Source organism: Punica granatum, chromosome 6, assembly GCF_007655135.1.
Source record: "Punica granatum isolate Tunisia-2019 chromosome 6, ASM765513v2, whole genome shotgun sequence".
In the NCBI taxonomy this organism is placed as follows: domain Eukaryota; kingdom Viridiplantae; phylum Streptophyta; class Magnoliopsida; order Myrtales; family Lythraceae; genus Punica; species Punica granatum.
This window is the reverse complement of record NC_045132.1, coordinates 26,097,877-26,125,276: the sequence shown is the minus strand read 5'-3', so window position 1 is coordinate 26,125,276 and position 27,400 is coordinate 26,097,877. Positions and strand designations below refer to the sequence as shown.

At 39.0% G+C, this 27,400-nt stretch overlaps 6 protein-coding genes across 8 annotated transcripts; 4 read left to right on the top strand and 2 right to left on the bottom strand.

The window, feature by feature from the left end:
• The first annotated feature begins 5,772 nt into the window (after nt 1–5,772).
• LOC116212306 (NAC domain-containing protein 90-like) lies at nt 5,773–7,031 on the top strand. Its single transcript, XM_031546863.1, has 3 exons — nt 5,773–6,100; nt 6,258–6,541; nt 6,768–7,031. The coding sequence occupies exons 1-3, from the start codon at nt 5,896–5,898 to the stop codon at nt 7,029–7,031; spliced, it is 753 nt and encodes a 250-aa protein (XP_031402723.1). The 5' UTR covers nt 5,773–5,895.
• A 1,727-nt stretch (nt 7,032–8,758) lies between these two features.
• On the top strand, nt 8,759–11,183 carry LOC116211165. 2 transcript variants are annotated; one of them, XM_031545412.1, is made up of 6 exons: nt 8,766–8,893; nt 9,017–9,021; nt 9,710–10,090; nt 10,192–10,326; nt 10,560–10,643; nt 10,733–11,183. In XM_031545412.1, exons 1-6 carry the CDS (start codon nt 8,818–8,820, stop codon nt 10,847–10,849), a joined length of 798 nt encoding a protein of 265 aa, XP_031401272.1. In that variant the 5' UTR covers nt 8,766–8,817; the 3' UTR covers nt 10,850–11,183. The 2 variants fall into 2 exon arrangements, with proteins under 2 accessions (XP_031401274.1, XP_031401272.1); XM_031545414.1 differs by lacking the exon at nt 9,017–9,021 and having other exon boundaries at nt 8,759–8,893.
• Nucleotides 11,184–11,512: 329 nt separating this feature from the next.
• On the bottom strand, nt 11,513–16,729 carry LOC116211164 (nicalin-1). Its single transcript, XM_031545411.1, has 14 exons — nt 16,249–16,729; nt 15,564–15,733; nt 15,228–15,331; nt 15,014–15,080; nt 14,325–14,417; nt 14,079–14,243; nt 13,817–13,957; nt 13,655–13,732; nt 13,436–13,548; nt 13,265–13,325; nt 12,464–12,631; nt 12,254–12,355; nt 12,053–12,142; nt 11,513–11,956 (listed from the first exon to the last, which is right to left on the bottom strand). Exons 1-14 carry the CDS (start codon nt 16,526–16,528, stop codon nt 11,894–11,896), a joined length of 1,695 nt encoding a protein of 564 aa, XP_031401271.1. The 5' UTR covers nt 16,529–16,729; the 3' UTR covers nt 11,513–11,893.
• A 324-nt stretch (nt 16,730–17,053) lies between these two features.
• Nucleotides 17,054–19,899, bottom strand: LOC116210578. Of its 2 annotated transcripts, none has more exons than XM_031544484.1 (9): nt 19,680–19,899; nt 18,937–19,103; nt 18,756–18,854; nt 18,567–18,623; nt 18,378–18,458; nt 18,174–18,208; nt 17,999–18,088; nt 17,673–17,895; nt 17,054–17,430 (listed from the first exon to the last, which is right to left on the bottom strand). In XM_031544484.1, exons 1-9 carry the CDS (start codon nt 19,822–19,824, stop codon nt 17,251–17,253), a joined length of 1,077 nt encoding a protein of 358 aa, XP_031400344.1. In that variant the 5' UTR covers nt 19,825–19,899; the 3' UTR covers nt 17,054–17,250. The 2 variants fall into 2 exon arrangements, with proteins under 2 accessions (XP_031400344.1, XP_031400346.1); XM_031544486.1 differs by having other exon boundaries at nt 17,054–17,611; nt 17,736–17,895; nt 19,680–19,893.
• A 192-nt stretch (nt 19,900–20,091) lies between these two features.
• LOC116210576 (ruvB-like protein 1) lies at nt 20,092–22,990 on the top strand. Its single transcript, XM_031544482.1, has 11 exons — nt 20,092–20,306; nt 20,533–20,853; nt 20,950–21,099; nt 21,252–21,407; nt 21,523–21,657; nt 21,738–21,803; nt 21,884–21,990; nt 22,079–22,178; nt 22,291–22,382; nt 22,488–22,557; nt 22,662–22,990. The coding sequence occupies exons 1-11, from the start codon at nt 20,217–20,219 to the stop codon at nt 22,749–22,751; spliced, it is 1,377 nt and encodes a 458-aa protein (XP_031400342.1). The 5' UTR covers nt 20,092–20,216; the 3' UTR covers nt 22,752–22,990.
• Nucleotides 22,991–23,694: 704 nt separating this feature from the next.
• LOC116210577 (protein phosphatase 1 regulatory subunit 7) lies at nt 23,695–26,774 on the top strand. Its single transcript, XM_031544483.1, has 10 exons — nt 23,695–23,875; nt 23,968–24,039; nt 24,141–24,233; nt 24,667–24,748; nt 24,832–24,888; nt 25,089–25,153; nt 25,221–25,316; nt 25,501–25,587; nt 25,677–25,757; nt 25,858–26,774. Exons 1-10 carry the CDS (start codon nt 23,771–23,773, stop codon nt 26,473–26,475), a joined length of 1,356 nt encoding a protein of 451 aa, XP_031400343.1. The 5' UTR covers nt 23,695–23,770; the 3' UTR covers nt 26,476–26,774.
• Nucleotides 26,775–27,400: the final 626 nt, after the last annotated feature.

The window sequence follows — 27,400 nt, the reverse complement described above, 5'->3', positions numbered from 1 at the left end:
CTCATACACGGCCATATATATGCGGTCCCTGAATAGGAACGTACACCAGCCAAAAACACGTGGATTTATTTATTTGGAAAAAGCCAGCTAAATAGCAACCGTATATATGTGTCTCCATGCCCCATTATGTTATAAGGCAAAGTCTCTGTTTTTTTTTTGCCCCTTTTGGGTGAAAGAAAAGTCATTTTTTTAATTATATAAAATTAGTAAAAAAAAATTGGCAGCCTCCCCGATCCGTTTCGACTTTCCATCAGCCGCCATATATTCCCATATTCACATCTAGCAAGCATAGGTACCAGGAAGAAGAAACAGGGGGATCGGCTGACGCTCAGTGATGTTATCGCATGAACGCAAGAAGAAAGGAAGAGAAAATTAGGATAACAGGAACTGGATAATTTAGTCCTCGTCCTCGATCAATGAATTTCTCCCTTCAACAGTAATCTCTATCTCTCTCTCTCTATATATATATATATGTAATGGAGAAGAAAAGTTGATGATGTACGTTATTGTTTCCTAGAATGTCCATATCATGTACGATGTGCACTTATTAATTAAGCAGCACTCACGCAATAACGTCAATCCACTCTACAGAGCAAGCACGGCAGAGAGAGTGAATTGCTGTTGAATTTGTTTTTTGATCTCGGATGAATGTACTCATATATATATATATATATATATATACTTTTTTAGCTTTAATGAAGATACGTAATTTATTTTAAAAAAAGAGAAAATAAATTTTTTTTTCCTAGGAAGATACTTAATTAGCTGGTAAGTTATATCGTAACCTATGAAGTGGATGAACAGATGGCGCATGCTGTCCCCTCGCGAGTATGCTCTGACTTACGACTCCAATGGTTTGGTAGGATGTTTAGGAACATCCTACGCTGCGATTAATAAAAAGATAGTACCATATATATATATATATATATATATATAATCAAATAAATTGTTAATTATTCAAGCAAAAATCAAGTGTTTTATTAAAAAAATTAAATAGAACTCTTTGAAATCAGTATAACTACAAAAATTTTGTAATTATTTTGAAACTTGCGTAATTTATTTTAAAATATGCATAATTTAATTAGTATGAAATTTAGTAAGAATTGAAGTAATTTACTAAAAATTGAAATTTGATTTTATTGTACATTAATTATTTTTCTGCTAGGGCTATTTTCCACCCCATTTTGGCTAATCCACTCCATTTGTTATCCATTGTATCAAAATGTCCTCATAACACATTAATTACTCTAATTAAATATGGATAGACTCCTTAAATCACTAACCAATCCATTAAACTTACCAATCTGAAACTTCTTTCTCATTTGCTCTAGAAATGGACTTACCCATCATATTATTTAAAAAAAAAACCCTATTCTTCTATACTGAATGAGGAAGAAAATGCTATCTCTAAATACAAAATATATTTTCTCTAGTATCTTATCACTTGGTTAATTGATAACACAATAAATATTTAAATCAACAAAATTAAATATTTACTTAAAAGTAGAAAAAATAAATATTTGGAACATGTGTTCCCTTTATGACTCGGTGTTCTCACTCCAAGGAAGATAACTAACGACGATGTATTCAATGTTATATTTTTTGTCTTATAATTATAAATTCACAAAAGGTATTCAAATTGATATCTCACAAGTTAAAAACATTATGATCCAACGAAACGAAAATTGAAAAAGCATAACTATGTGAGTGTAATTATATGGATCTATTATTTGGAAAAAACACAAACTTATTACTTATATACTTTTCCCTAAAAAAATAAACATCAATGAAAATAAAAGAATCTCAATTAATATAAAACCAATAAGTTTAAATATATATTCTTATTCACTGATGTTGTGTTTTTATATTTGTCATGAAAATCATTTCATTTGAACATGAAGAGTTGGCTCTTTATTACTTTTTATTTTTAACTAAAACCAAATGGCGATGTAATACTAAATAAATGGGATTTGAGGTTATATAAGTAATATTCTATTTTTTGCTTATTTAGTTGACAAAAGTTAAAAATACCTCAAAAATTATATTTTTTTGCTTATTTACTTATTTAGTGTACAAAAGTTAAAATATCTATAAAATAATTGGGAGTAGTGGATATTTAGAGTAAAGAGAGGAAAATTGTTCAAATGGGAAGTAAGTAGCATTTAATTAAGAATTGAAGAGATGAGATTTAGGGAGTCATATTACCAATTGTAAATAATAAGTATTGGGGGTGTTTTGATAAGATGAACAAAAAATGGAGTAGATTAGCCATAAAATGGGTGGAAATAGCCCTATCCTTATTTTTTTTAGGTGAAAGTGCATTAATTATTTTAGTGTGATTGGAGCACATACCTATTCGTATGATAAGCTTATTACAACTTGGACCTAACCTAAACATGTACAAATGATCAAACAGTGCACAGTGAAATAACGCGCGCTTTTGTCTGATCAGGACCTAATAGGTTTCAAGTTTAATGCATATAATGAAAACACCCGTATCATTTTATTGACTATTAAAATTTCTATTTCATCATTCTACTATACTCTTGAACTTCATTTGCCTCTGAAAATATTTTATATATAAATGGCCTAGTTTTCCATGGGCAGACAAGTTTTGATCCTGTAAATTCCTTCTCTTCCTATCTTCTCTCTCTCTCTCTCTTTCGGTGGAAATTTTCTTAATTTATTTTTTGCTGTGTAATTTTTTGACTTCGTGTTTTTTTACTGAGTGCTTTTGACTTTCTGTTGAGATCTCATTATTCATGCCTAGAAGAAAAGGGTAATGATTTTGGGCGTTGATCAGAGTCTGTAAAGTCAGTGGAGTAATCCCAGTTGTCGGCGGCCCGGAAGAAGATCCGACATGCGATCCGACGGAGATTCTCCCAGGGTCGAGATGAGTAGCAACAGAGATTATTTTCTTCTCTTTTTTTTTTTTTGAAAGAGATTAATTTCTTCTATGTATACTATGTGATAATATCCACAAATTTATCCATGAGAAGAAAGAACCTTGGCATTATGCCCTCTCACGAGCTGCGGCATTTGCTCAAGCAGGAGCGGAGCCACTAAAATTTGTAAAAATTTTAACTTTTGCCCCTAAAAAACCATCAATGTCCCCTGAATTATTTTATTATTTGACTTTTTATCTCAAAACTTTTAATTTGCCCCTCCTCAACTTTATTTTTGGCTCCGCCCCTGTGCTCAAGTATGGGATCTATCCCGAAAATCATTTTCCTCTGAGATTAATCTGCAAATCTCTCTAAGGCTATCTCAAATCATATCGAAGAAACTATTTTATGATATATAGAATCCTCATTTGAAGTAAACACATAGGATGCTCAGAGTTGCTCTTGGCATATGAAAAAATTATAGGTAGCGTTCATTCATAAAATATATACCTGAATTCAAGCATTTATTTAAAAGGGCATAGAGTATACTCATGTTTGCTCCTGACATATGAAAGAATTATGGGTTGCATCTTTAGGTCATTCATAAGATACCTAAATTCGAGACTTCATTTAAAAAGAATAAGCGTGAAATCACATAAACTGACCCGAGTTCGTAATAAAGATAAATTTATAAGAGTTCTATGGTGTTCTTAGATTTTATAGGTTGCACGCACACTAAGAGAGATCAATTTAGTAGCAATGAAATTAAGAACATGTACGTCAAAACAATACGGTGATCCTTTGACCTTCCTTGTTTAATTTATATATTACACATAATGGTTGTGACACTTCACCAGATTCCATTATTGGACATTCAAGATTTCTTATATATTTGACAAGTGACATTCAAAAAATTTCGTATGCTTGACACATCATTTCACCAAATTTTGTCATGTATCAGTTTCTGCCACGTGACATTCGAGACTTTTCATATTTTTGACACTTCAACTTATTAATAAATCACAAATAAATTACAAAGAAATGACAAAAAAATATTTTATAGAAAATAATAAATTAGTAAATCATAAAAAATCATATAATTGTGAAAAATTAATTTTCTTGACGCATCAACATATCAATAAAATAACAAATAAAATACTAAAAGATTATCTCTTAAAAAAATAAATTTCTTATATTATAAAATATAAAATTTACTTTAGATAAATCAGTGATATAACAAATAAAACTGGCAATGTCAATGACATTTGTTAAAATTCACTTTTAATTATTGAAAGATTCTTTGATTTCGTAGACTCATATCATTTTATTGCATTTCCATATTTTACATAACACATTATATTTAAAAGACAACTCATTTTTTTACTTTTAAAATTTGAAAATTCAATTAACGAAAGACTAGCTAAAAATAAAAATAAAAATGTAGACGTCGATGCTCATTTTATTGAATTCCCGCAATTTACATAATACATTATATTTCAAGATAACTCGGTTTTCCTTTGAAATTTTAAAATTTTAAATTTTAATTTTTATAAATTTAATTTTCGAAAGATCAACCAAGTTGGGCTAACTCTAGCATTCTTGTTTCTTTTTTCTTTTTAATTTCTTTCCCTCGGATAAACGGAATGTCCTCATTTCAGGATTCCATTATAATCTCCTCTATAAATTCATTTTGCATACTTTAGTTGCACTTGATAGATAATTAAGTATAGAAACTATTTTCAATACTTTAATGTGAAAATAAATTAACTAAAAATACATCTATATAAAATAATAAAAGGCGAAGCGACAAACTGGAAAGTGCCACATAGAACAAAGGATGTCCCTCATTGAGAAACTTTTTTGTGCCACCGCTAACGAGAACATGACAATTGGCGATATCGTGTTGCCACCTTCACTCTAGAAACTGAAAAGACTTAAATAAAAAAAATCATATATCATATATCTAAGGTTACTCATAATAAATTGAATTTGATTATCATGGATATAATCGTGTTCCAAGGAAAGACCCCATTTTTGGGCTGTACGATCTCCAACATGGAGCCAAATTTGAATGGGAAAGTTCTTTATCAACTGTAAAAATCAAAACTACAATGGAATTATAAGACTCATTTTCATTTAGAAGTAAGTAAAAAAATATTGTATATAAATTAGAAGGAGATTATTTTCATTTAGACAACCGATGAACTACCTATGAAGATACAATCATGAATACATGAAATATTTGGTATATTATTAAGTCTTATTTTTTGTTGGATGTATGAACTAACATATATTTTTTGAATTAAAGGAATTGATATATTCTTACAATGGGGTAATTACCAGATCACTCTACTAATTAAGGTGAGAGATTGCATTGACAACAAATGTTATAGATACGTAACGGAATAAACAAAAATATTTTTATAGAAGTTATAATAGAAAAAATTATAACTAAATTGTTGTAAATTACAACAATAATTCTAGCCTGCACATGCGCTGACCCGTTTGTCTAGTATATGTAACAATCGGTGCAACGCGCAAACTAGATGACAAGTAAATACTTAATTACTTGTGCTCAAAATGGTACAATTGGTAAATCTCACTAGGTAGAACGTATTTTACCTATAGTATAGAGATCAAACTCTAGAAGCACTTCATGATCAGGCTATATATGCTGAAATTTGGCTAAGGAAAATTATTATTAGTCAATAAGTTGAAAATATTTCATGAACTTAAGTGAGAAAAGGTTGTGTTGTTATTGGATAATTTAATTAATCATAAGTCCTCGAGAGCTGGCAAGATCTAATTAGCCCACTTTAAACTTTCTTCCCTAGAAACGCGTTCGAAATTTCGAAGCTCTCTCCTTGCACCGTTTCTTCCTTTTTTTTTTTTTTTTTCTTTCCTCTTCTACAGTTAACTCGGAATGGTCTCTCACTTCTTCTTCTCCCTCTATATATGTATATCCCTCTCAAGCCGATTGTAACAAATCGCAAGGCTCATTTATTTTAGTATGGTGCCGAGGGCGGTTGCAAGAAAGCAAGCTCTGGCAAAAATGGAGAAGGAGCATCTGCCACGAGGTTATCGGTTCTATCCGAATGAAGAGGAGCTGCTCTCATTCTACTTGCACAACCAGCTTGAGGGTCGAAACGCAGAACACATACACCGAGTCATTCCTGTCATCGACATTTACGAGAAAGAGCCACAGGACCTCCCCCGTAATGGTTTATTGCTAGAAAAAGCTGATATATATATATATATATATATGTATGCTCTGCATTTAGAAATTTTTTTGAAACCTCTTCTTTAAGATTATATTACATTCATGTTTTCAAAAGAAAAAAATATATAGTTAACATGTATGTTAATTTGTAGAACTAGCGGGAGAGCTATGCCGAGGGGATACCGAGCAGTGGTTTTTCTTCGTGCCAAGACAGGAAAGGGAAGCAAGGGGAGGAAGGCTCAGTAGGAGCACGGCTTCAGGATATTGGAAGGGCACAGGGTCACCAGGTTATGTCTACTCCTCAGATCACCGGGTTATCGGGTTGAGGAGGTCGATGGTTTTCTATTTAGGGCACGCCCATACTGGGAGGAAAACCGAATGGAAGATGCATGAGTACAAAGCTATTCAAAGAACTTCCCACCAAGATATTCCCAAGGTCCATACATTATCTCTCTGGTTAACGTAGAGATTTTTTTTTATTCACCCAAAAAAACGTAGAGATTTTCTTTTTCCAGATGATAAGCATTTGCATTGTACGTATAGATACTTAATTATGCATGCACATATGAGTAATTTTTTTGGTAAGGTTTCCTTTCTGTTTCATATCTTCTGATATTGTGTATTGAACGTCATAAAATGTACGCGTGAAAAAAAAAATGCAGTTAAGGCATGAGTTCACATTGTGCCGAGTTTACGTGATTTCGGGGAGCTTCCGGGCATTCGAGCGCCGCCCAGAGGTGGCGATTCCCGAGGAGGCACGGCCCGTTGACGCTAGTGCATCAGGAGGAGAATACGGAGCATCCATGGACAAACCCGAAAGTTCGAGCAGGGCAGATCCTACAAGTGGCTCGAAAGAGCCTATGTGGGACTTGGAACAGCTGAACTTAGATAAACTTATAGACTTGTGGGATTTTGACTCACCTTGATATATGGAATTACTCCTTGTTTATCCATACTAAATAAGAGAAGCACGTTAATGTGGTAGCTACTACTCTTTCTTCTTGCTCGTGCTTCCAATAGTTTTTAGTGGAATCACGTTCCTAGCTAGTTTATTAATTAAATACCCGTAAACTATGGATATGATGATAATTCTAAAGGGTAACTACTCACTCTCCTTTCCCTCCATTTTCCCTCCTTCTCTCTTTCCCGAATTATCTCCTATCTACTTTCTCACCTAGTTACAACAATTATACGTAATGAAATTCACGTGACAAAATCACAAAACACTTAAATTTTCAAGTTTTGTAATACTTCTAAAAACTAATAAAAATTGAGATACCCTGAAGGGTTGTGATTTTACCATGTGAATTTTGTTCCATATAACTGTTACATATAAGATTTTTATCTCTCACTCACCCTCTCTCCTCTCTCTCCTGCGTCTATGATAATTTAAATGTGCAATTAATTAATATAATGAATTTTGCTGTGGTGTCTGCTCATTGGATTCCCATTTCACATTTTAACTTTCAAATTTTTATATGTATATGGGCGAAAATTTCCATAATTTACCTTTTACACTCTGGGAAAACAATCATACTTGCGATTTTCAAATTTTACGGAAGCCATGGTTTTGAAGTTTCCTACTAAAAACTGTATGCATCTGCTTTAAAAGAATCGGTGGAAATATGCTTATAATAACCTACTGTTGCACTCTAGGACGAATTCACAGCATGAATCACGTTCAGAGAAACATTCATTTCTTATCGATTATAAGTGAGATCTGTACAAGAAAATCCATTAGTTTCCTCATGGGAAAATCCATTAGTTGGAGAGTCAAAAGAAAGTCCATTTATGATATTTTATGTTTTTCAATCCTAAAATTTCCAAACTTTACGGCTCCGAGTTTGCATTATAAGCACCGTCAACGCTAATGTGTGTTTGCCTAAAGAGTACAATCTTTTTGGAAGCCGATCTGTTCTATGTAATTGATCCGTCCCAATCTCATCACCACTACTTATTATATATATAATATGATAAGTTCCCATTAACCAGCCGCTAAATTACTATATTTAAATCGGAATTTGTCTCGATCGTAGGTTGGCAACAATCGATATCAACAACTTTACCAAAAAAATATTATATTCCATTGCAGCAATAGCAACGTTGCTCGGGATTGTATAATCAACGCCTATTGCCACTTCAAGTTTGAGATCAAGGGCTGGATCACTCGTAGACATTGGATGAATGGAATAGCTTGCTTGCTGCCTAATGAGAATACTTCATAAATGGCGGCATGACTCCATCCGATAATAATATTATTGACAGGCGATTTCTGTATAAGCTCTATCGAACATCTTTTGGAAGCGTATTCGATCTTTTAGCATGACCATCTGAGAGTTCTAAATGAATACAGTTGACTGCACCTCGGCTCTAATCGATTGTGTTGTATTTGCAGTGAACTGTGTTCATTTACTCCCTCCCCCATACAGTCCCGCCCATAACCGGATAACTTTTTCACACCTTTTTTGTCGATTGAAAAATTCGATACTCCTCAGTGCCACTATTCTTAGGCGAAGAGGAATGGCGTTGTCCAGAGGGTATACGAATTTCGGGCTTCAACCGGCCCGTAGAGCCCACATGGTCAATTGGGCTGACGGAGAAATCGGCCCGGTAAAATGCGAGCTCAAGTTCTCCTTGACTGGGACTGCAGCCCGGCCCGAGAACTGAACATCGGGGTGTCTTCGGGCTGAAGTCGAGCAACCTCCCTCAGCCATGGATCGATCGACCGTCCCTCCCTCGCCGGTGATGCCCGATGAGTTCTTCGGATCAATTCGCCGAACCGCTTCAGGTTCGCCACATGCTGTTTGATTTTGATCTCTCCTCCTCTTTTGCATTGTTCAATCTGATCGTTTTCTGCTTGAATTTTGCTTCAATTTCGCAAATTTTGATGATTTATGACGTCTCTGTGCAGGGAAGGTTTGTTCTTTGATTGATTTCTGATTCTGAATTTGGAATAATTTGTGCATATGACTCTCGCAATCAAGTTTTGTAAGTTTCATGGTTTTGATTGTTCTTTCGTTCGGGTTTCCACTGGCATTACATTGTTCGTCTGAGAGCTGAAAGGTTCCATTTGATGCATATATGAAGCCCTGTTGTGCTTTCAAGTCAAAGCTGTATAGTGAGAATAGAAATGAAGAGAAGCTTCTATTCCCTTACAGCAGAATTCGTTGCGAATTGAGTGGTTCGCCGTTGCTGCGTCTTTGTACTTGAACAACTTTGCATTGTACGTCAGTCGAAATGTCACAATTTTTTAGAGCCCGAGATTTCTCATTGCTAGTAGTCCTTGAGCTCAAATCGGCCGAGTGATGGCTTCTTCTCTAATAAATTTTGATGACCGTTTATTCTGTCACTTGATCAAAATTTACGGCGAGTGTGTTTTGGTTTTTAAGCTTCTTATTATAGGTGAAATAGCTCGGGAAGCTGTGCTGCGAAATGGCTTGAGCAGCCGAGTTACGAACCGCATCACATGTTGTCCCGGATCACCATACGTTTTGTTATGAATGGGATAGCTACTACAAGAGTGGATCCTTCATTCTGCAAATTCCATAGACTTCTTATTTAGCAGAAAGGTTTGAGGCCTCACTAGTGATACTCTTTTGTCCAGATGATAGATGCGACCGCCGGAATCATACCTGACCCAGATGTGTCTCCCGCTCCTTTTGAAGCAACTACGGGGGAGAAGCGGAAGAGAGAAGGGAAGTTCAGGTCAAGGGTATGGCTGCATTTCACAAGGCTTGAGAAGAGGCCCGGTGAACGTGAAGAATGTCAATGCAACCACTGTGGTCAATTCTACGCTTGTTCGAGCAGGTGTGGGACCACTCATTTGAACCGCCATATATTTGATGGCGGGTGCCCAAAATATAAACCCCCTCCAAGTGACTCGCAGACGCCCACTGTTCATGCCAGAGAGAATTTCGAGGATATTTTGAACGGTATACATTTAAGAGTTGATCAAACGGATAGTCAGATCAACTCCAATAACAAGGTTATTTACTATCCTCCGCTAGGCACAGTTCATCCGAATATCTTTCTCGTATATATAGCTGTGAATTCTATCTCATTGACTTAAGTTGTGACCACTCGCAGGAAACTCTTGAACAGATGGAGGCACAGGTAGCCCGACTGAAAGAAGACAATGCAAAGCTTCAACAAGAAAAGGATGCATTGATAGCTCAGAAAGAAAACCTCGAGCAACTGTTAGTTACTATGGCATCTGAAACGGTCTGATACTTTTCTTCGACATTTTAAACATGGTTATGGGTTTTTAACTACTTACGTGTTGCTGCATACAAAACCGACTCTCTCAGTTGATATTGTTGGGCTTTCTGAAGTGATCTAACTTTGAGATTCCTGTGATAAGGCCTCTAGTGATTGCGAGTGGTGGTGGTGGTGTGGGGGGTTGGAAATAGGCACAGAATATTCCGAAAGCTGAACAAAATTTCAACCACTTGCAGGCACGGTTGACGGAAGAGAACACGAAACTTAAGGAAGACTGCGCAAAGCTTCAGGAAGAGAAGCATAAGATAGTTACACGGGAGGTAATTTCTATGTTTTTCCACCAGAAACTCGTGCTACCATTTAAGGCAATCATTGGTCTTCCAAGAAAGAACATCCTTCTCAAATGCAGGAATTCATGAGATTGGAAGCCCGAGTCTCAAAGCTAAAAGAGGACTTTGAAAAGGACCGGCGAGGATTCCCAGCTGCAGCTGTGGCGGCTCTGGCTCAGATCCATAAGAACAGATAGCTTGAGATGTTGGCGCCCTTGCCATTGCATAGAAATTGGGCTAATAAGAAGCTGTAACATCGAGGGGTGTACACAAGCGACAGAGTCAGGAACTGTAGATGCTATCAACAGTTGCTTCGGGGAATGTCTCAACATGTAAATTATTGCTTTAAGTGTATTATTTGGGAGTTAGTCTGAAAATGTGCCCCGAAGTTAAAGGCTTGGATTGTGTGGCCTTTCGGATTCTAGTGGTGGTTGTAAGTGGCTGTTGATCGTCTAAGGATCAACATTACCTATGTTCATAATTAATATCGAGAAATGAAGATAGTCGAAGCCTAACATCTACCTTGTAGCATTGGCAACTAGCAGAGTCATCAGCTCTTGAGATTGCTCTTAATCGGTGTCATTATTATTGTATTACCTCAACGTGAAGCCATTGATGTACGCGTTTGTGGGTACGCTTGATGCCTCCCAAGCACGGTATGATAAATTGCATAGGCAAGGCTCCTTAATCTTAACAAACCCGTGCATAATAGATTGAAATTTGCGTTGGCGATCCATTCGAGAAATAGACTAGATATGTTGATAAATTGAACATTCACTAGATCAAGCTAACATCATGGAATCACTGATACCTAATTGCGGGCATGGTGTCCATCGAGGCCCCTGAATAACTACATCCAATGCATCCTCAAGATAATACCGATTCGGCACATTGCCACAGCTTAGCATGCATCAATAGCATTCCATCTTAGGAAAATTTGATACTAGCAAAATTTTTGTTGACACATCGAAAAATTATATATCTTCTGCCTAACTCCAAAAGGAAATAAATTCCCTCATCTCGATCATGACCCTTGTAGTGGCACGGCCTATAAGAGGAATACAAAACATCAGGACCAAGACATGGCACCTGTGAGATCGAGCTAAGTTAAAACTAGTCGGGAAACACCAAGAAACTGCTGTTGGCAGCTAACAGTTTGAAGCTACTTGAGAGATGTCCTCGGGGTTAACTAAAATATGAGCTTAGGACAGTGGATCCACGGCATGTGCTGATCCAATCATCTAGGCGGTTTTCACCTTTCGAGAGGGAGGTCGCCTGAATAGACTGATGAGATCATCCAGACCCTGTGACATAGCAACATGAATTTAGCATTTTACGTGTTTCCTATTTCCCTGTCCAGGATAGACATTTTGGAAGCTGGCTTTGGAGAACGAACTTACCCTAGTTATGATGACAAGAAAACTAAACAGAACAATTAGATACGATCCCAACACCAGAAGCAACAGCAAGTCGAAGGTCACACTAGCAACCTGCCAGATACAACTGTTCTTCAGTATCCCCACACAAACCGTGAGATATCAATTGAATAGAATGTTCATCGACATAAGAAGATAATAAAAGTAAGTGGCAAGGCGACATACCTGGTATACATTAAGAGTAGCTTTCGTGGAATCATAGAAAGTGAACATTCCGTCCAGCACCTCATTTTGCATAATTACTTCATCAGTGTGGTCTGTCAGTTCCTGTCAACAGAAGACATGGTAAATGAGAATAAGTAAAGGCATATAACTAGAAAGAGAGAGATCGTTAACAAAAACTCATGATGTCGCATAGGAGAAGAGACTAGAAACCTTTTTCAAAGCCATGACAAAAGGGTCGTTCTTTGAAAGAAATGGGGCTACTCGAGGTGTTCGTGACAAAAGATCCAACCAAGATCTTATGTAAGAAGGATTAACAGCCAAACTGCTACCATTGGCAAAGATTTCAATGCTCTTTCCCTGGTGGCCATAAATGTGCCTCTGCAAACATAGAAAAGGACATTGAGATGAGGAACATGTAAGACCTTAACATCATCTATCTTTATGCAGGGGGTTGGATCATAATCCAATAAGGAAATGAAATAGCTAAAGATTTGCTGGTTCAGATGTTCCATCAGATAAAGCGTAAAGATCCAACACAACAATGGAAGCTTCTTCATCACTTCTCCACATAACTCATCTAAATATTTGTTTCTAAATCTGGCATCTTAACCGAGCCTCTGTAAAATCTTTTTAAGAAAAAAGAAATCTTCCGATCATATGTCAGAGCCTGAGAAACTTCCAGTGCAATATCTTCAGCATTAAAAGCCTAATATTAAGGTCCTAAACAAAAGTAGAATCGTCTCAAGTAATCTAATTTTGCAGGATCTTAGATGAATCGTGCAGGTACTATCAATCTGGATCCACTGAGAGATCATTTGCCCTCAAGTCATTCTAAGAAATAACAAATATGTGTTGATTCTGCATCTTCGGCACATAGATACATCTCTTTGGACTAGCACGAAGACCAGCATTCAGGATCTAGCTTTTGTTTCTCCTATTAGTCTGTATATACATCTGTTGATCCATTGACCATATCCAAAAACAAAATATGTTTAGATATAAGAACTTTACCGCAAGACTTTCAGCGACTAACTTGACAGTTCTGATAACCGCATTTTCATTTAGGAAATGCCTGCAAGTAACAAATTCTTAGCTAAATACTACATTTCTAATATAATGTGATTCAGTGGAAAATTAGAATATACTTTAGCTTTAGAAAGCACTGAAAATGGAAAAGGTTACCTGCCATCAGACAAACCTCCAGTGCTTTCTAGTAATCCTGGTGCCACAGACAGCTCTGAAAGGGTTGCAGCAGTGATTCTAAGTCGTGAAAACTGTTCATGCTCCCAAGCTACCTATGAAAACGGCCTCAATTTCTATCAATTCTGAACAGCATAATTGAAAGCCTAATGAAAGCAAAGAATGTCTGTAGAACAAGTTACAAGGGTAACCTCAACTTACTCGTGAATTTGATATGTTTATCTTCTTGTGCTTCAGACCAACTTTAACTCCCAACTCTTCTGCTACATTAGTAAAACCCTGCAACAGCAGCTAAGAAGTCAGTAAAATGCAACACAGAAAATAAAGCCTGAATATTAGTGTTTTATATATTTGATTACTTACTTCAAAAATCTGCTTTATGTAGGCATTTTCTGGGGGCTTGGACACATGAAGATGCAATTCATTGTCCCATGAGCCAACACTATTCAAACAAATGGCATAATCAATAGACTCCCTCAAACGCTGATCAAAGCTCCGAAGCCACTACAAAGGGAACAATCCAAAATTAGTCAGCTAAAACGACAAGAAGTCATTGACAAAACACGTTATAAAAGATTGCAACAAGGATTTTACTGAAAGCAGCTCATCAAGAACAGTGAAGTACCTTGTGAGTTCCATTGTAATTATACGGTCCGCCGGATGTGAGCCCAAAAAGCAAATTATATCTTCCTCTTGTCTTGGGATTTGAGTACAAGATAGAAAACAACCTAGCTATTTCCAGCAGTGCTACAACACCACTCCCATTGCTATCACTTCCAACCGATAATGCCTGCATGTAGAAACAGTAATACTCAATATATAGATTTGAAGGTATAAATTATGTGTAAAAAAACAGGACCAAGCTAATTACCGGAGCAGCCCCAAATGTATCATAAGATACCACTATAGCAATGGTTGGTAGTTGAGTCGCATCCCCATCAGCTTTCAATCCTGGCAACCATCCCTGATAATAATCGAATGAGCTCAGATCCAAATTCCATAAATTGAGATAAAATCAATTGAAACTAGAAAGATTTCTTAAGAAAGCATATAAGGTCTTAATTCGTGTTACTTCTGACCATACAATAATTATGCGATTTCTGGGTAAGACATGCAACTTCAGTACAATATTGAAATATAATTAGGATAAACTAATAAATTAAACAAAAAGCAGAACATGAACTCAGTGAATAGACGAGACAATGATAGAAAACTATCCCCAAAGCGAAAAAAATAGTGGCGTACAACTGCTTCTCCAGATGCAAACTTCTATAATTCAACTCATATAGTGACATAAATAAAGTGGAAATTTCAGCATACTGCAAGCAATTAAAAAGGCAACTATACACAAATGCAGAAAGTGTCATACTCAACCAATCAGATGGCAAGCCAACTGCTTTCAAACCAAAAGCTCAAAAAGAAGAAATTAAGGGAAGTAAAAGGTTATTGGGGGGCTGAGAATATCAGTTGAGAGCACAAACTGCAGAGACAAAAGAGAATCTACATGTTTTCTGATCATTATAAGTATATAACCAGAACTAAGTGACACAAGACTCAAACCTGAATGTTAGTGATGACGGGAGATGCAACTTTCTTGGGCTCCGGAGCTGATACCACAAACTTGTATCTGGAATTTATCCAAAAACAAAGTTAACCTAAGGAATTAAAGGCAAAAGTGAGAAATTGATAAATCCAGTAGGCAATGATAGGCAATAATCCTATATGTAAAAAATTGACAGCCTGTTTCACAGCTTTGATCAAATAAGTAACCCACCCGCCGGTTGTTGCAGTCGCCTGCTGACCAGCGGCATCATTTTTCTTGATATCAGCCAACACAGCATTCACATTCTCATCCTCAAAAGCAAAATAAACTGGATACTGCAACATCCACCCCAAGAAGATATTACGAACTAATACTGTTAGCAAAATGGTGTCGGACTAATATTTCGAACTGCAGGTTGACCTTAGGACAGCGGACATGGTGGGAAAAATAAAAAAGAGAAGAGCACAGTATTCAGTGCACATCCATAAGATATGGAGCCCTCACGTTACATTTATGTCAAAATGAGAGGGAGAAAAATGAGAAACCAGAGACAGTGACTCCACTCACAAGTATGTTGGCATGTATAAGTGACTGTTCAAGCTCTATCAACTTGTTCTTGAGCAGTTCTAGCCCACCATTCTGGTCGCTATCCGTTGTTCCTTCTTTATTTTCAAAAGAAAATATCTGAGGCAGCAGAAATAACAGACCCCCCAGTGGCTGTCTTTGAGATATATATTCTGCCATTTATTAAAAACAGCAATATCAACTTTGGGGTTCAGAGATATCGGTGTTGGAGTATTATAAATTAGGGAGGAAACAATGCGTGAAGAATGACATAGTGCAAGGCGAAAGGATTAAGAACTCGTCTAGCTCAGATGCGGTAAAGATGAAAGTAGAGCGAGCTACTGTGACAACACATGTTATTGTCATCGCTTTGATTACATCCAAACAGAACAGCACGTGACAATGAGTAAGCTTACAACATTGCTTAGAAGGAAACTGTCGCATTAATGTAGCTTCATAAGTTCAAGCCTGACTTCGGGAAAAAAGAGTTCATTTTTCCTGATGAATTGGAGGAGAAGTTTAGCAGCAAAGGATTCACAAAAATGAATCACCGAGCTCACATGATATAGAAATTTACGAGATTACTGGTCGGCATATGATTCATATACTTATCTGATATATCAATCAGATCCTCTCCTGGCAGCTCGCTAAGCTTTGAATAAGGTAGCAGCAAGGTGAAAGTAGCTACCTTTAACGAAACCGAGGTCCAGTTCGCGAACAGGAATGACGAGAACAGTGCGGGAGAGATCGGCACCGGGAGAGAAGTGCAAGGAGGAGGCGTGGTGGTTGAGGCTGGCGAGGCGAGATCCGAAAGGGACGCCGGAGATGTCGTACTGGATCAGGCGGTAGACGTCGACGGCGGAGGCAGCATCGCCGAGCTCGACGCAGGCCACCAGCATGAAAACCAGAGCGATGACCGAGTACATGGACTCCAGCACCTGGCGCTGGCCTTGCTTCTTCGATGCCATGGAACTGGAGCTTGAGCTCGATTTAGGCTTTCACCAGTCGAATCGACCGATCTACGGAGCGGCGCCAGAGACGGAGAGAGACGGAGAGAGATGAGCGGTTTGTTTGATGCGTCGGAGGGGAGGAATGGCTCTCTTCTTCACTTCACTTGCCGGCACTTACCTCTTGTGGTCGTATGAGAGAGAGAGAGAGAGAGAGAGATGGCTTTGGCGGATGGATCTATAATTGTCGATAATTAATCACGAGCCGTGAAACAGTTGATAAGAAAATGACTATTAATCGAAAAATTCGCACTGAAAAATATATATATATGATAATCAACCGTAATTAAATTACGAGCCGTGCTACAGTTAATAAGAAAATGACAATTAATCAAAAAAATTGCACTGAAAAATATATATATATGATGATCAACAGGTGTCGATTACTCTGCTAATTTTCCCATTGCTAATCTTCCCATTCGTGTTTTAGAATTACTATTACTAACAAGTAGAAAACGGAACCCGAGAATTTATCGATCAAAACCGGACCTGGAAGTGCTTTCGCTCTGGTATGATATATATCTTATTAACATGAATGAATTGTAACTTGGATATGATGAAATTCTCAATTTATACTGGAGAATCTTAAACCAAGACATGATACATTACGGAGATCTCATATGTTGATCTCCTTCCCGTAATGGAAATACATCAAAGATGGTGGAAGCAGCGAATCTGCCCACTCAATCTTCACAGCAGAAATATTCAATCCGCTCGAAGATCTTATCCCATTCATTCCGAGTCGCTTCTTCCCTACGAGCTTCTCCCGGCATATATGTGGATCTCCATGATACTAGATGAAGAACCGGGTCATGATCTAAAAGTGGCAATGAAGCAGACTCATGAGTGTTCAGCTGTTCCCCCTGAAGTAACAAAACATGACAGCAGTGATGATCTCGTATTGATGTACTAGGCAGCATCATGTTAGTAGCTTGACCCTTCCTCATTTTCTGGGAAGATGAACTTCAGGTCCTCGTTATCTCTGTAGACTTGGACAAGCGCCGCAGCTTTGTACACGAACATCCCGAGCATGGCTGGCACAAGCTGTGCAAAAGTGCAGAAGGAGAAGCTATTTACAAACACAAGTTTCTATTTTGATGCTTACATGTATAGCAATTATTAGCTTCAGTTGCCTTAGTGCATTGAATGCTTTTTCCTTGATGAATACCTGAAAATCAAAGAAGTCAGACTTAATATATTGATAGGAGAGCACCCACAGCCCGTATATTGCAGCAGGAATCACAAGCCTTGGAGACGAAAGAGCGATGCCGCTGCCTTTAATTGATCTCTCCAGAAAATCACTCAGGTCCTCGCTTCTTATTCCGATCCTGAGAAAACAGAAGACCCATAGGACCTCAAGGAAAACCTTTTACATCCAAGAACATTAATATGGTCCTAAAATAGATCAACTTGGAGTTCCGCGGTTCATACTTCTTCCTCCTTTTCTGTTTGAAGATCCGAGGAACCATCTCCTTAGATAAGTTGTCTGCATGTTGGCACAAGAGCTGAAGGTACAAGCAGCTGCACTGAAGAAGTTACCCGTTAGAGTAACAAACAGAGCATGCCAATCTCCCCAGATAGGAAAATTTATACCTCAAAAACTTACCTGAAAAGAACTCCAATAGCATAACTGATAGCGGCCTAATCAAAAGGAAAAACCACCAAATTGTTTAACGTTGATACACCAATTTGCAAGTTTCAAAATAATAACTTCATTCAGCAATAACTTGACTAGTTCAAAATAATAACTTCATTCAGCAATAACTTGACTAAAGATTGTGGACAAGGTTATTAAGTTCGCCGATTATACCTGGACAGACAGGACGACCAAGCAATACCCAGAACACGCAGTTCCAATACCAACTGATAATAGTGTCAATTCCCTCTTCAGCTGCAAGAAAAAAAGAACAGAGACCAGTCACTTTCATTATGCGAGAAAATGTAAAACACAAATGGAAATTTACTTTTGGAAGAACATTCAGTCAAGAATGCATCATACTGCTTCGTATTGCAGAAGGTTTAGCTTCTTCCTCTTCTCTCTGTCATCTTGAAGTGCCTGTCACAAAATGAATCTGCAGTCAGATGATAATTCCTCTTTGTCTAAAAAAACTATAAAGTTTCAAATTCGTTGTCATTCAAATAATTCTGTCCAACTTCAAGAACCTGCTGAAGCAGACAAGGAACATACCTTGGCTACGGTTTTCTTGTTCAATGGGGCAGAATCGTCACCCACTACCCATTTATGGGTCCTTGACAGTTTTAAGAAGCCGCCATTATTTTCCAGAGACTACAATAGAAGATAAGAGACTATTTCAGGGTATTTCAAGACATTAGTAATTTACCACAGAAGTTAAGGCTGAGGATTTTACCAAATTTTGCTGTTGAAAATCATCATGAGGATCCAAAGCATCATCATTTATAAGTTTCAAAGCGTCCCTCTGCCAGATGATATCGGAAGCCTTTGATATGAAATCTCCAGTTAACTTCCTATCCTTCAAGAATGTCCTCAAAACTTCCTCTTCTAGGAGTTCGCTCTCTAGAAAAAAAAATGCAAGAAACACGAATGGTGAGTAAAAGAAATTAGAAACTCACAGATCTTTGCACCATTTTACTGCCCATCAAGAGGATCTGCAAAACGTCAATATTCTGACAGCCATATCACCAACAAAGTAAAGCTCCATTGCAGATCAAGCTTACTTTAGTATCAAGCTTAACGAAATAAACAAACCTTACGAGGAAGATGAGGATCATAAGAGCCACAAATCAATATTATTTCGGCGAAAAATCAAGCACCACAACAACAGTGACAGAGCATTTAACACGCAAAATTCATACCATTCCTGCGTTTCTTGCCAACCCTTTTGCATGCATAATCTCATGCTGCTCCTCAAAGCACAAGAATTTAACCAAATTAAGACACTAAGAAATGGCATTTCCCAATGAACTGGCTCAGTGGTTCTCTTCACTCCCCAGGCACAACAAGCCAATAGCATACCACACAACAATGCTTGAATGGTAAAGGCAGGATTTTTCACCAGCAGTCCACACGAAATGAACAGAATTCCCATCCCCAGCATCAAATCAGACCAAAAATGGACTTTCCCATCCGTACCTGGGCTAACGCTTGTTTTCAGCGAAGAGACGGACTGGTTAGTTACCAAGAAGACATCTCTATGGCGGCGAGAAGTACGAGAACGGCGAGGGAAGGGGAAGTGGGCGACGGCGGTGGAGCATCTAAGCCCCGAGAGCGTCTCCATTGCAGGGGCCTTATCAGCTTCTCTGCCGCTTCAACGTTGCAAATGGAAGATGAAAGAAAATATCTATGGCAGATAAATTCAATGCTGGGAAGATGGGTAGAGAGAGAGAGAGAGAGAGGGGTGTTGGTTGATGACTTGATGGACCGGACCGGAGCGGACCGGGTGCGATCGGACACGTGGCGAGCTAGAGTCGACGGTGCACCTTATAGCAGCAAGGCAGAGAAGCAGGGGATTACTATACTACCCTTTTAACCGAAGGCGGGACGCCATTGTTGCCCCTTCGCGGAGCTTCTCTCGGTTCGGCTCCGTTAACCTATACGACGACTCTCCGGCGTCTCGAAGACGACTCAGCGAGCTGAAATCAGCAGACAGAGCTTTGGGGTGAGCGGTTGATGGAAAAGATGAAGATAGAGGAGGTGCAGTCCACCACAAAGAAGCAGCGCATAGCCACCCACACTCACATCAAAGGCCTCGGTCTCGATGTATGCTGCCAAGCTCTATCCTCTTCGGTTGATTCCAGATTCTTTCAGTTTCAGTCTCTTTCCCCCGAGACTGGTCATTGCTTCAATTTGTTGCTGGTCTGGCCTGGCCTAGCTACTCGCTTCTTGGTTTTTGGAGGGTTTAGGGCTTTGGGTTGGTATTGAGGAGTTCAAAAAGGTTTCATTTTTATCCATATCTATCGAGCTGATGGTGTCGATGTATCTTCAGGCCAGTGGAAATGCAATGCCTTTGGCTGCTGGATTCGTGGGTCAAGCGGAAGCAAGAGAAGCCGCTGGTCTTGTAGTCGATATGATTAGGCAGAAGAAGATGGCGGGTCGAGCTCTCCTGCTTGCCGGTCCTCCTGGTACTGGGAAGACAGCACTGGCCCTAGGAATAGCCCAGGAGCTTGGGAGCAAGGTTCCATTCTGCCCCATGGTTGGTTCCGAAGTATACTCTTCAGAAGTCAAGAAAACTGAGGTTTTGATGGAGAACTTTCGGAGAGCCATTGGCTTGCGTATAAAAGAAAACAAAGAAGTCTATGAAGGAGAGGCAAGTTTCCTCTGATTAGCATGACCCTTTGTTTTGTTTTTGTTTTGATGGAACTTTGGTTCAGTTGGTGATGATGGTTTGCTAAGGTCATTATAGGTCACTGAGCTTTCCCCAGAAGAAACTGAGAGTGTCACCGGCGGCTATGGCAAAAGCATTAGCCACGTTATTGTCGGATTAAAAACTGTTAAAGGAACCAAGCAACTGAAATTGGACCCGACAATCTATGATGCTTTGATCAAGGAAAAGGTATATGTTTCGCTCTTGCTATATATTAATCCACTATTGTTGGGCAATGCATCTTCTTTCTAACTATAAAACCTGCACGGCCAAATTTTCATTTGAAGATTTTTGCTTCAGTTATGATATGGATTTGTGCTGATGGTTGTCATTGCATGTAGGTTGCTGTTGGTGATGTTATATACATAGAAGCCAATAGCGGAGCGGTCAAAAGGGTTGGTAGGAGTGATGCTTTTGCCACAGAATTTGACCTTGAAGCCGAGGAGTATGTTCCACTTCCCAAAGGAGAAGTTCATAAGAAGAAGGAGATAGTTCAGGTAAGCGTTCTTCCATTTCCATACTTAGAAGATAGTTCAGGTGTATCCAGATTAATGTGCATGCGTCTTACTTTTCCTTCTATTCTGGTTTCTTAACACTGTCATATTTCATCAGGATGTAACACTGCATGACCTGGATGCTGCAAATGCCCAGCCTCAAGGAGGACAAGACATATTATCCTTGATGGGACAGATGATGAAACCCAGGAAGACAGAGATCACCGACAAGTTAAGGCAGGAAATAAATAAGGTAAAGCTTGAACTTTTGAGAAATGTAATGGTATTTCTGCAAATCACATTTATTCAATGATGGAATTTTGCTATTGACAGGTTGTAAACCGTTACATCGATGAAGGGGTCGCTGAGCTTGTACCTGGGGTTCTATTTATTGATGAGGTGCCCTTCTTTTTTTTCCTTTACATCTTGTTCATGCTGTATCCAAGTAAATACTATGTCCCCAACTTCACAATTTGTAGGTTCATATGTTGGATATGGAGTGCTTTTCGTATCTGAATCGTGCTCTGGAGAGCTCACTATCACCTATTGTGATCTTTGCGACAAATAGGGGGATATGCAATGTCAGGTATAAATTATCTTTTCAAGCCAAAGGGCAAGTATTGAACTCCTTCGAGAGTGAGTTGTTCTGAATTTGCGCATTGCAATATATGCAGGGGAACAGATATGCCCAGTCCTCATGGCATACCTGTAGACTTGTTAGACCGGTTGGTGATCATCCGAGCACAAACCTATGGCCCTGCTGAGATGATACAGGTTCTCCTTCCGCCTGTGCTTCAAGTTTCCATTAAAACACCCTTTTGCCCATATCCAAATATATAAATATCACGCCTAGTGATTTATGCAAGTTGTTTCTTTTCTTGGGCAGATTATTGCGATCCGTGCTCAGGTGGAGGAATTGATGGTGGATGAGGAAAGCCTGGCTTACTTGGGAGAAATTGGACAGAAAACATCTTTAAGGTCTTGAATTTCATCTGATATTTCTGCTCGAGTTTAAATGTGATTTTACTCCTCTTTCTTAGTGCTTGGTTTATTCAAATTTTTATTTTCCCCTTGTCTTTACAGGCATGCAGTGCAGCTGTTGTCCCCTGCCAGTGTCGTGGCCAAGATGAATGGCCGAGATAGCATTTGCAAGGTAGCTTTCAGTAATTCCTGAGCTCCTCAAGACACGCAGTCGCCTGACCACTTAATTTTTCGTTCCATCCCATGTATTCTCATGTTTGTGTTTGCAATCTGTAGGCGGACATTGAGGAAGTAACTACTCTATATCTTGATGCCAAGACATCCGGAAGGCTGCTTCAGGAGCAGCAAGACAAGTATATCTCATAGGAACGCCTAATGTTAATTTACCCGAGTGATCATAGCCATGAGTTTCGAGGATATAGGTAATTTATGCGTAATTGTATTGCTTTTTTTCTTTTTTTGAAAGTCGGGGTCCATGGTTGGACATTGACTCGGAGGAAACACTGTATTCTGTGGGATTGTTGGGAGGAAGATCAAAGAATGCCTGGTAGATTGCATTGGCAAAATTTTTTCAAGGGCAATACTAGCCTTGGATTTTGAGTATTCTTCCCATTCTGAAGTTAAACAGATCCCTTCAAATCAACTTGTGGGTGTTAGAGAACTTTAGGATCAAAATCAAATTAAGGAATAATGGGGGAAAATGGTTACTACGATACTACTGATTGCTTTGTGGCATAAAGAGAGGAGTCCTACAAATTTACGGGCAAAGTCATTTCTCCCTATCGATCTCGGGCTCGAGTATAGGCATGCTCAATTCAACTTGATTTATAAATGTTGAGCTACAGCTCGGCCAAGCTTTGAAATCTCAGCTGGAGGTTGGCTCGGTATGCAACTGAGCAAGTCGTGCTCGGTTTGTTTAGGCTTTTTGGGAGAAAAGAAAAAAGTCCAGCCTAATCTTGCATAAAAGATAGCAAAAGTATGGGCTTGGATCAGAAATAAAAGAGCATATATGTAATTTTCCATAGAACCTCCTCGATTAAGCTCGTGAGATCGGTGGTTCCAATGCCGGCGAGCTCGAGCTCGGTTCATGCAAATAAAAAGCTCGACTTGGGCTTGCCTCGAGCTCGGCAAGGCCGAGTAGAGTTCGAGTTATTATAGAATCGATCCCCGAGTAGCTAGCTCATCCGATCCGATGTTGGTCGTTGTCTAGTCCGGCTCGCTATAAACATATAGCAGGATGTCGATGGTCGTGGATCCGCAGTAGACAGGCCAAGAGCGTATTGGGCTATACATAAAGATTTCTCAAAACAGAGCAGAGCCCAAAAGGGTTTAATCGATCTGTCGAGGGAGGAACACCGAGCGGAGCGGAGCGGAGCGGAGAGGCAATGCTGATGGGTGCCCTGCGCACCGACCAGGTCCTGAAGGACAGCAAGGCCTCCGACGCCGCCTCCGTTTCCTCTCTCAAGCTCAACCACAAAGCTCTTTCCAACGTACGGCCGCCTCCCTTGTTTTGCCGTGCCTACTTCCAGCTTCTCCTGCTGAGAACTCACGCACCAGCTTTGGTTCATTTGGTGTTGTCCAGGTTTCGTGCCTGAGGGACTTCAGGAACCTGCAGAGGCTCGATCTAGGGTTCAACAGTCTCACATCTCTTGAGGTAGAAATGAACCGCATGTCGTCTCCCGTACGGCCGTTGCCTGGTCCTGCATGTTGAACTGTGAGTGCTAAGTTGTTTTTTCGGAATTCTGTGTGTATCAGGATTTGAAGCCCTGCGTGAACCTCAAGTGGCTTTCTGTGGTTCAGAACAAGCTCAAGACCTTGAAAGGAGTCGAAGCACTCTTCAACCTCACCGTAAGTGTCCTCTGGAGTCTTGACAGCCAAATCGTTTCGACTAGAGTTATCAAATATATGAGCTTCAACCTGTGTTTCCTGCTGAATGTGCTAAGAACCAATCATCGGCTTATTGTTGTTGCCATACTAATTTTCAGTATGAATATGATGATACGAGAATAATAAGTGCTCTGAGGACCTCCTCAAAGTTTGAAAATTACCAGCTTTTTGCCATATATGTCTTGCTCACTGGTCAACACATTACTCGGACATCCATATGGAATTTTGGATTGGAGGGAAAAAAGGCAGAGGAGTCGATGCAATTGATAGATTTTGACTGCGGAATAGTATTATTGTGTGATTGAGGCATTTCCTTCTTTGAACTATTGTTCGTTCGAATGATGCTGCAATAAAAAAAGTTGTTTATTTCGACTTCACTGCTTCTATGAATCAGGTGCTGAATGCTGGGAAAAACAAGCTTACCTCAATGGATGAGGTTCAGTCTCTTGTAGGCCTTCGTGCATTGATTTTGAACGGTGAGTCGTAACACTAGACCAACTATGGTTGAGTAGACTATTTCAAGTTTTCCATTCATCTCCTGCTTTGTCTTCTCCTGCAGACAATGAGATCACTTCCATTTGTAAGCTTGATCAGATAAAAGAACTGAACACTCTTGGTGAGAATGCTGTCTTGCATATGCAAACTCCCAACTTGTTTTAGCTTTTATATGTGAACTTTCATTACAAATATTACATATCTATCAATTCTTCAATCAGTTAACATACTTTTCCAGTACCCAATTCAACCTAGTTAATGTGGATTGCTAAACCGAGATCTTCTTTTTCTTTCTTTTTTTCCTTCTGATTTCTCAATTAGTTCTCTCTAGGAATCCAATCACTAATATCGGCAACTCTCTCCTCAAGGTGAAATCCCTCACAAAGGTAAGTCCATTATCATTGGTGCCATCGGCATTGCGAGAGAATACGAATAATGGTCTTCTGGTTTTAGGTCTCTCTATCAAATTGCCAACTCGAAGCCATTGACTCTTCACTCAAATCATGTGTTGAGCTAAAAGAACTGAGGCTAGCTCACAACAACATCAAGGTAAATAGCCGAGTTATAGCTTTTCATTTATGTGAGAGGAAGCTTCCCATTTTTGGGAGTTTAATGACTGCTTCATCGATTTTGCTCCTACTTTGGAGTTGTTACAATTACATTAATTCTTTCAAGGCCATCTATAGATTTCTAACATTATTTGCCTCTCCTCCCTCCAAAAAACAAATGTCAGACTCTACCAGCTGAATTGGCTAAGAATATGAAACTGCAAAACTTGGACTTGGGAAATAATTTGATCACAAGATGGTCTGACGTGAAGGTTACACTTTCTCTCTCTGTTGTTTTTTGTTTGTTCATTCTGTTATGGACATCTTTCGCTGTGCTTCTTCTAATACTAAAGATTTGCAGGTACTGAAATCATTAGTAAACCTAAGAAACCTCAATTTACAAGGGAACCCAATTGCAGAGAATGAGAAATTGGCGAAGAAGGTTTCTGCTATTTTCCTAGTGGATTTCTGTCGTGTCTATTCTGAATGGCATCTTTTCCTCCTTATCTGAGATTTTGGGATCATCTTGATCCTTGCCGCAGATCAGGAAGGCTCTGCCAAATCTGCAGATATTCAATGCCAAGCCTGTCAATAGGGGCTCCAAGAATGAGGAGCGTAATATTGAAGCTGTTGATGATTTCTCATTCAATCAAGATGTCAAAGAGGTTAAACAAAAGGATAGTGTCCAGGGGAAAGCAAAACTAAAAGAGCAATCACTCGCTAAGGAGAAAAAGAGTAAAAGTGGTGATGGAGCTGAGGGTTATATTCTAGAGAAGGATCGTAAGAGGAAACGACAGAAATCACAAGATGATTTGCCGAAGAAAGACAGTCAAGCCGCCGGAGGGGGTGATGAGCCAGTGGAGAAGAAAGAGAAAAGGAAGTCGAAGGGAAAGGTTTATAGCGAGATCGATGTCATTGATGATCCAGAAGCTGCGTTTTCGGAGCTTTTCCAAGCGGAAGGCGGAGATGATGATGATGATAGGGGAGGTACGAAGGAAGAGGTGATCAACAAAAATGTCAAAAAATCAAGCTTCGCAGGCGAATCGGTTAGTTTCCCCCCCAAAAAGAAGAAATCCAAGAAGATGAGCTTCGACCCCTCTGTGCTTGGATCTTCCACAATTGAAGTCGGGATGGGCGGACCCTCAAGTTGGGACGATTGAACAGAGACTTGTTCATCACAAGTATCATATACAGCCATAGGCCATAGCAAATGGTGAATGCTGAAACAGGACCTCTCGACTGCTTTTGCCCACGAAGTTTACATCGGGAAAATGTTGTTGTAAAGTGAAACGTTGCAATCTTGCTCGGTTTTTTGAGAAAACAAGACTGGATTTTCCGTTAACGATCGGGACCATGGGAACATAGAATTTTGGGAATGCCGATGTGGACGGCTAGTTTCTCCGTTCGAATTATCAAATTAAGCGTTAGTTGTTAAATACATGTTCGAATTATTTGTGAAGTAGAGTTGCTATGGGATGAGTGTAGTGTTGAAGTGAATGCAAAGCGGAGGAATCTTTAAGGGTCAAATCCCCATAATTGGGTTTGGGGGTCCTTATTTTGAAGGAAGTCCAGAGGGTCCTGTTTGAGTGGACATCGGGAATGTTATGTTACGTGGAAGGAAGGATTATGGATAGTTGACCTTTCTTACTTCAGTTGTCACACGCGGCCCCCAAGTCAAAAAAAAAATCCACCATAAGAGTCACGTGTGAATTGGATATTATTAATTCGTTAATGCAGAAGTGCTTCCTTCCAATGCTATGGCGATGGACGTTACGCGTGTATAGAAAAAGTTGCACTCCCCCACTAGTAATCAATTCACCAATTAAAAAAAATAAAAAAGGGGAGTACGTGAATGAATTCCTAATAAATTGCTAGTTATAGTACGTGCTGCGATTTACGGCATACATACATTCATCGACGGGACCATACCTCAATGCATACGTGACAGTTAGAAGAGCTCTTTTTTCAACTCTCTCATCACCGGGATGCATGTAATCAAGGGACTTTAACCAGAAGAAGCATGTATCGATATTGATAGAAATATATATATATATATATATATATATATTAATTTTTCTTCTTGTT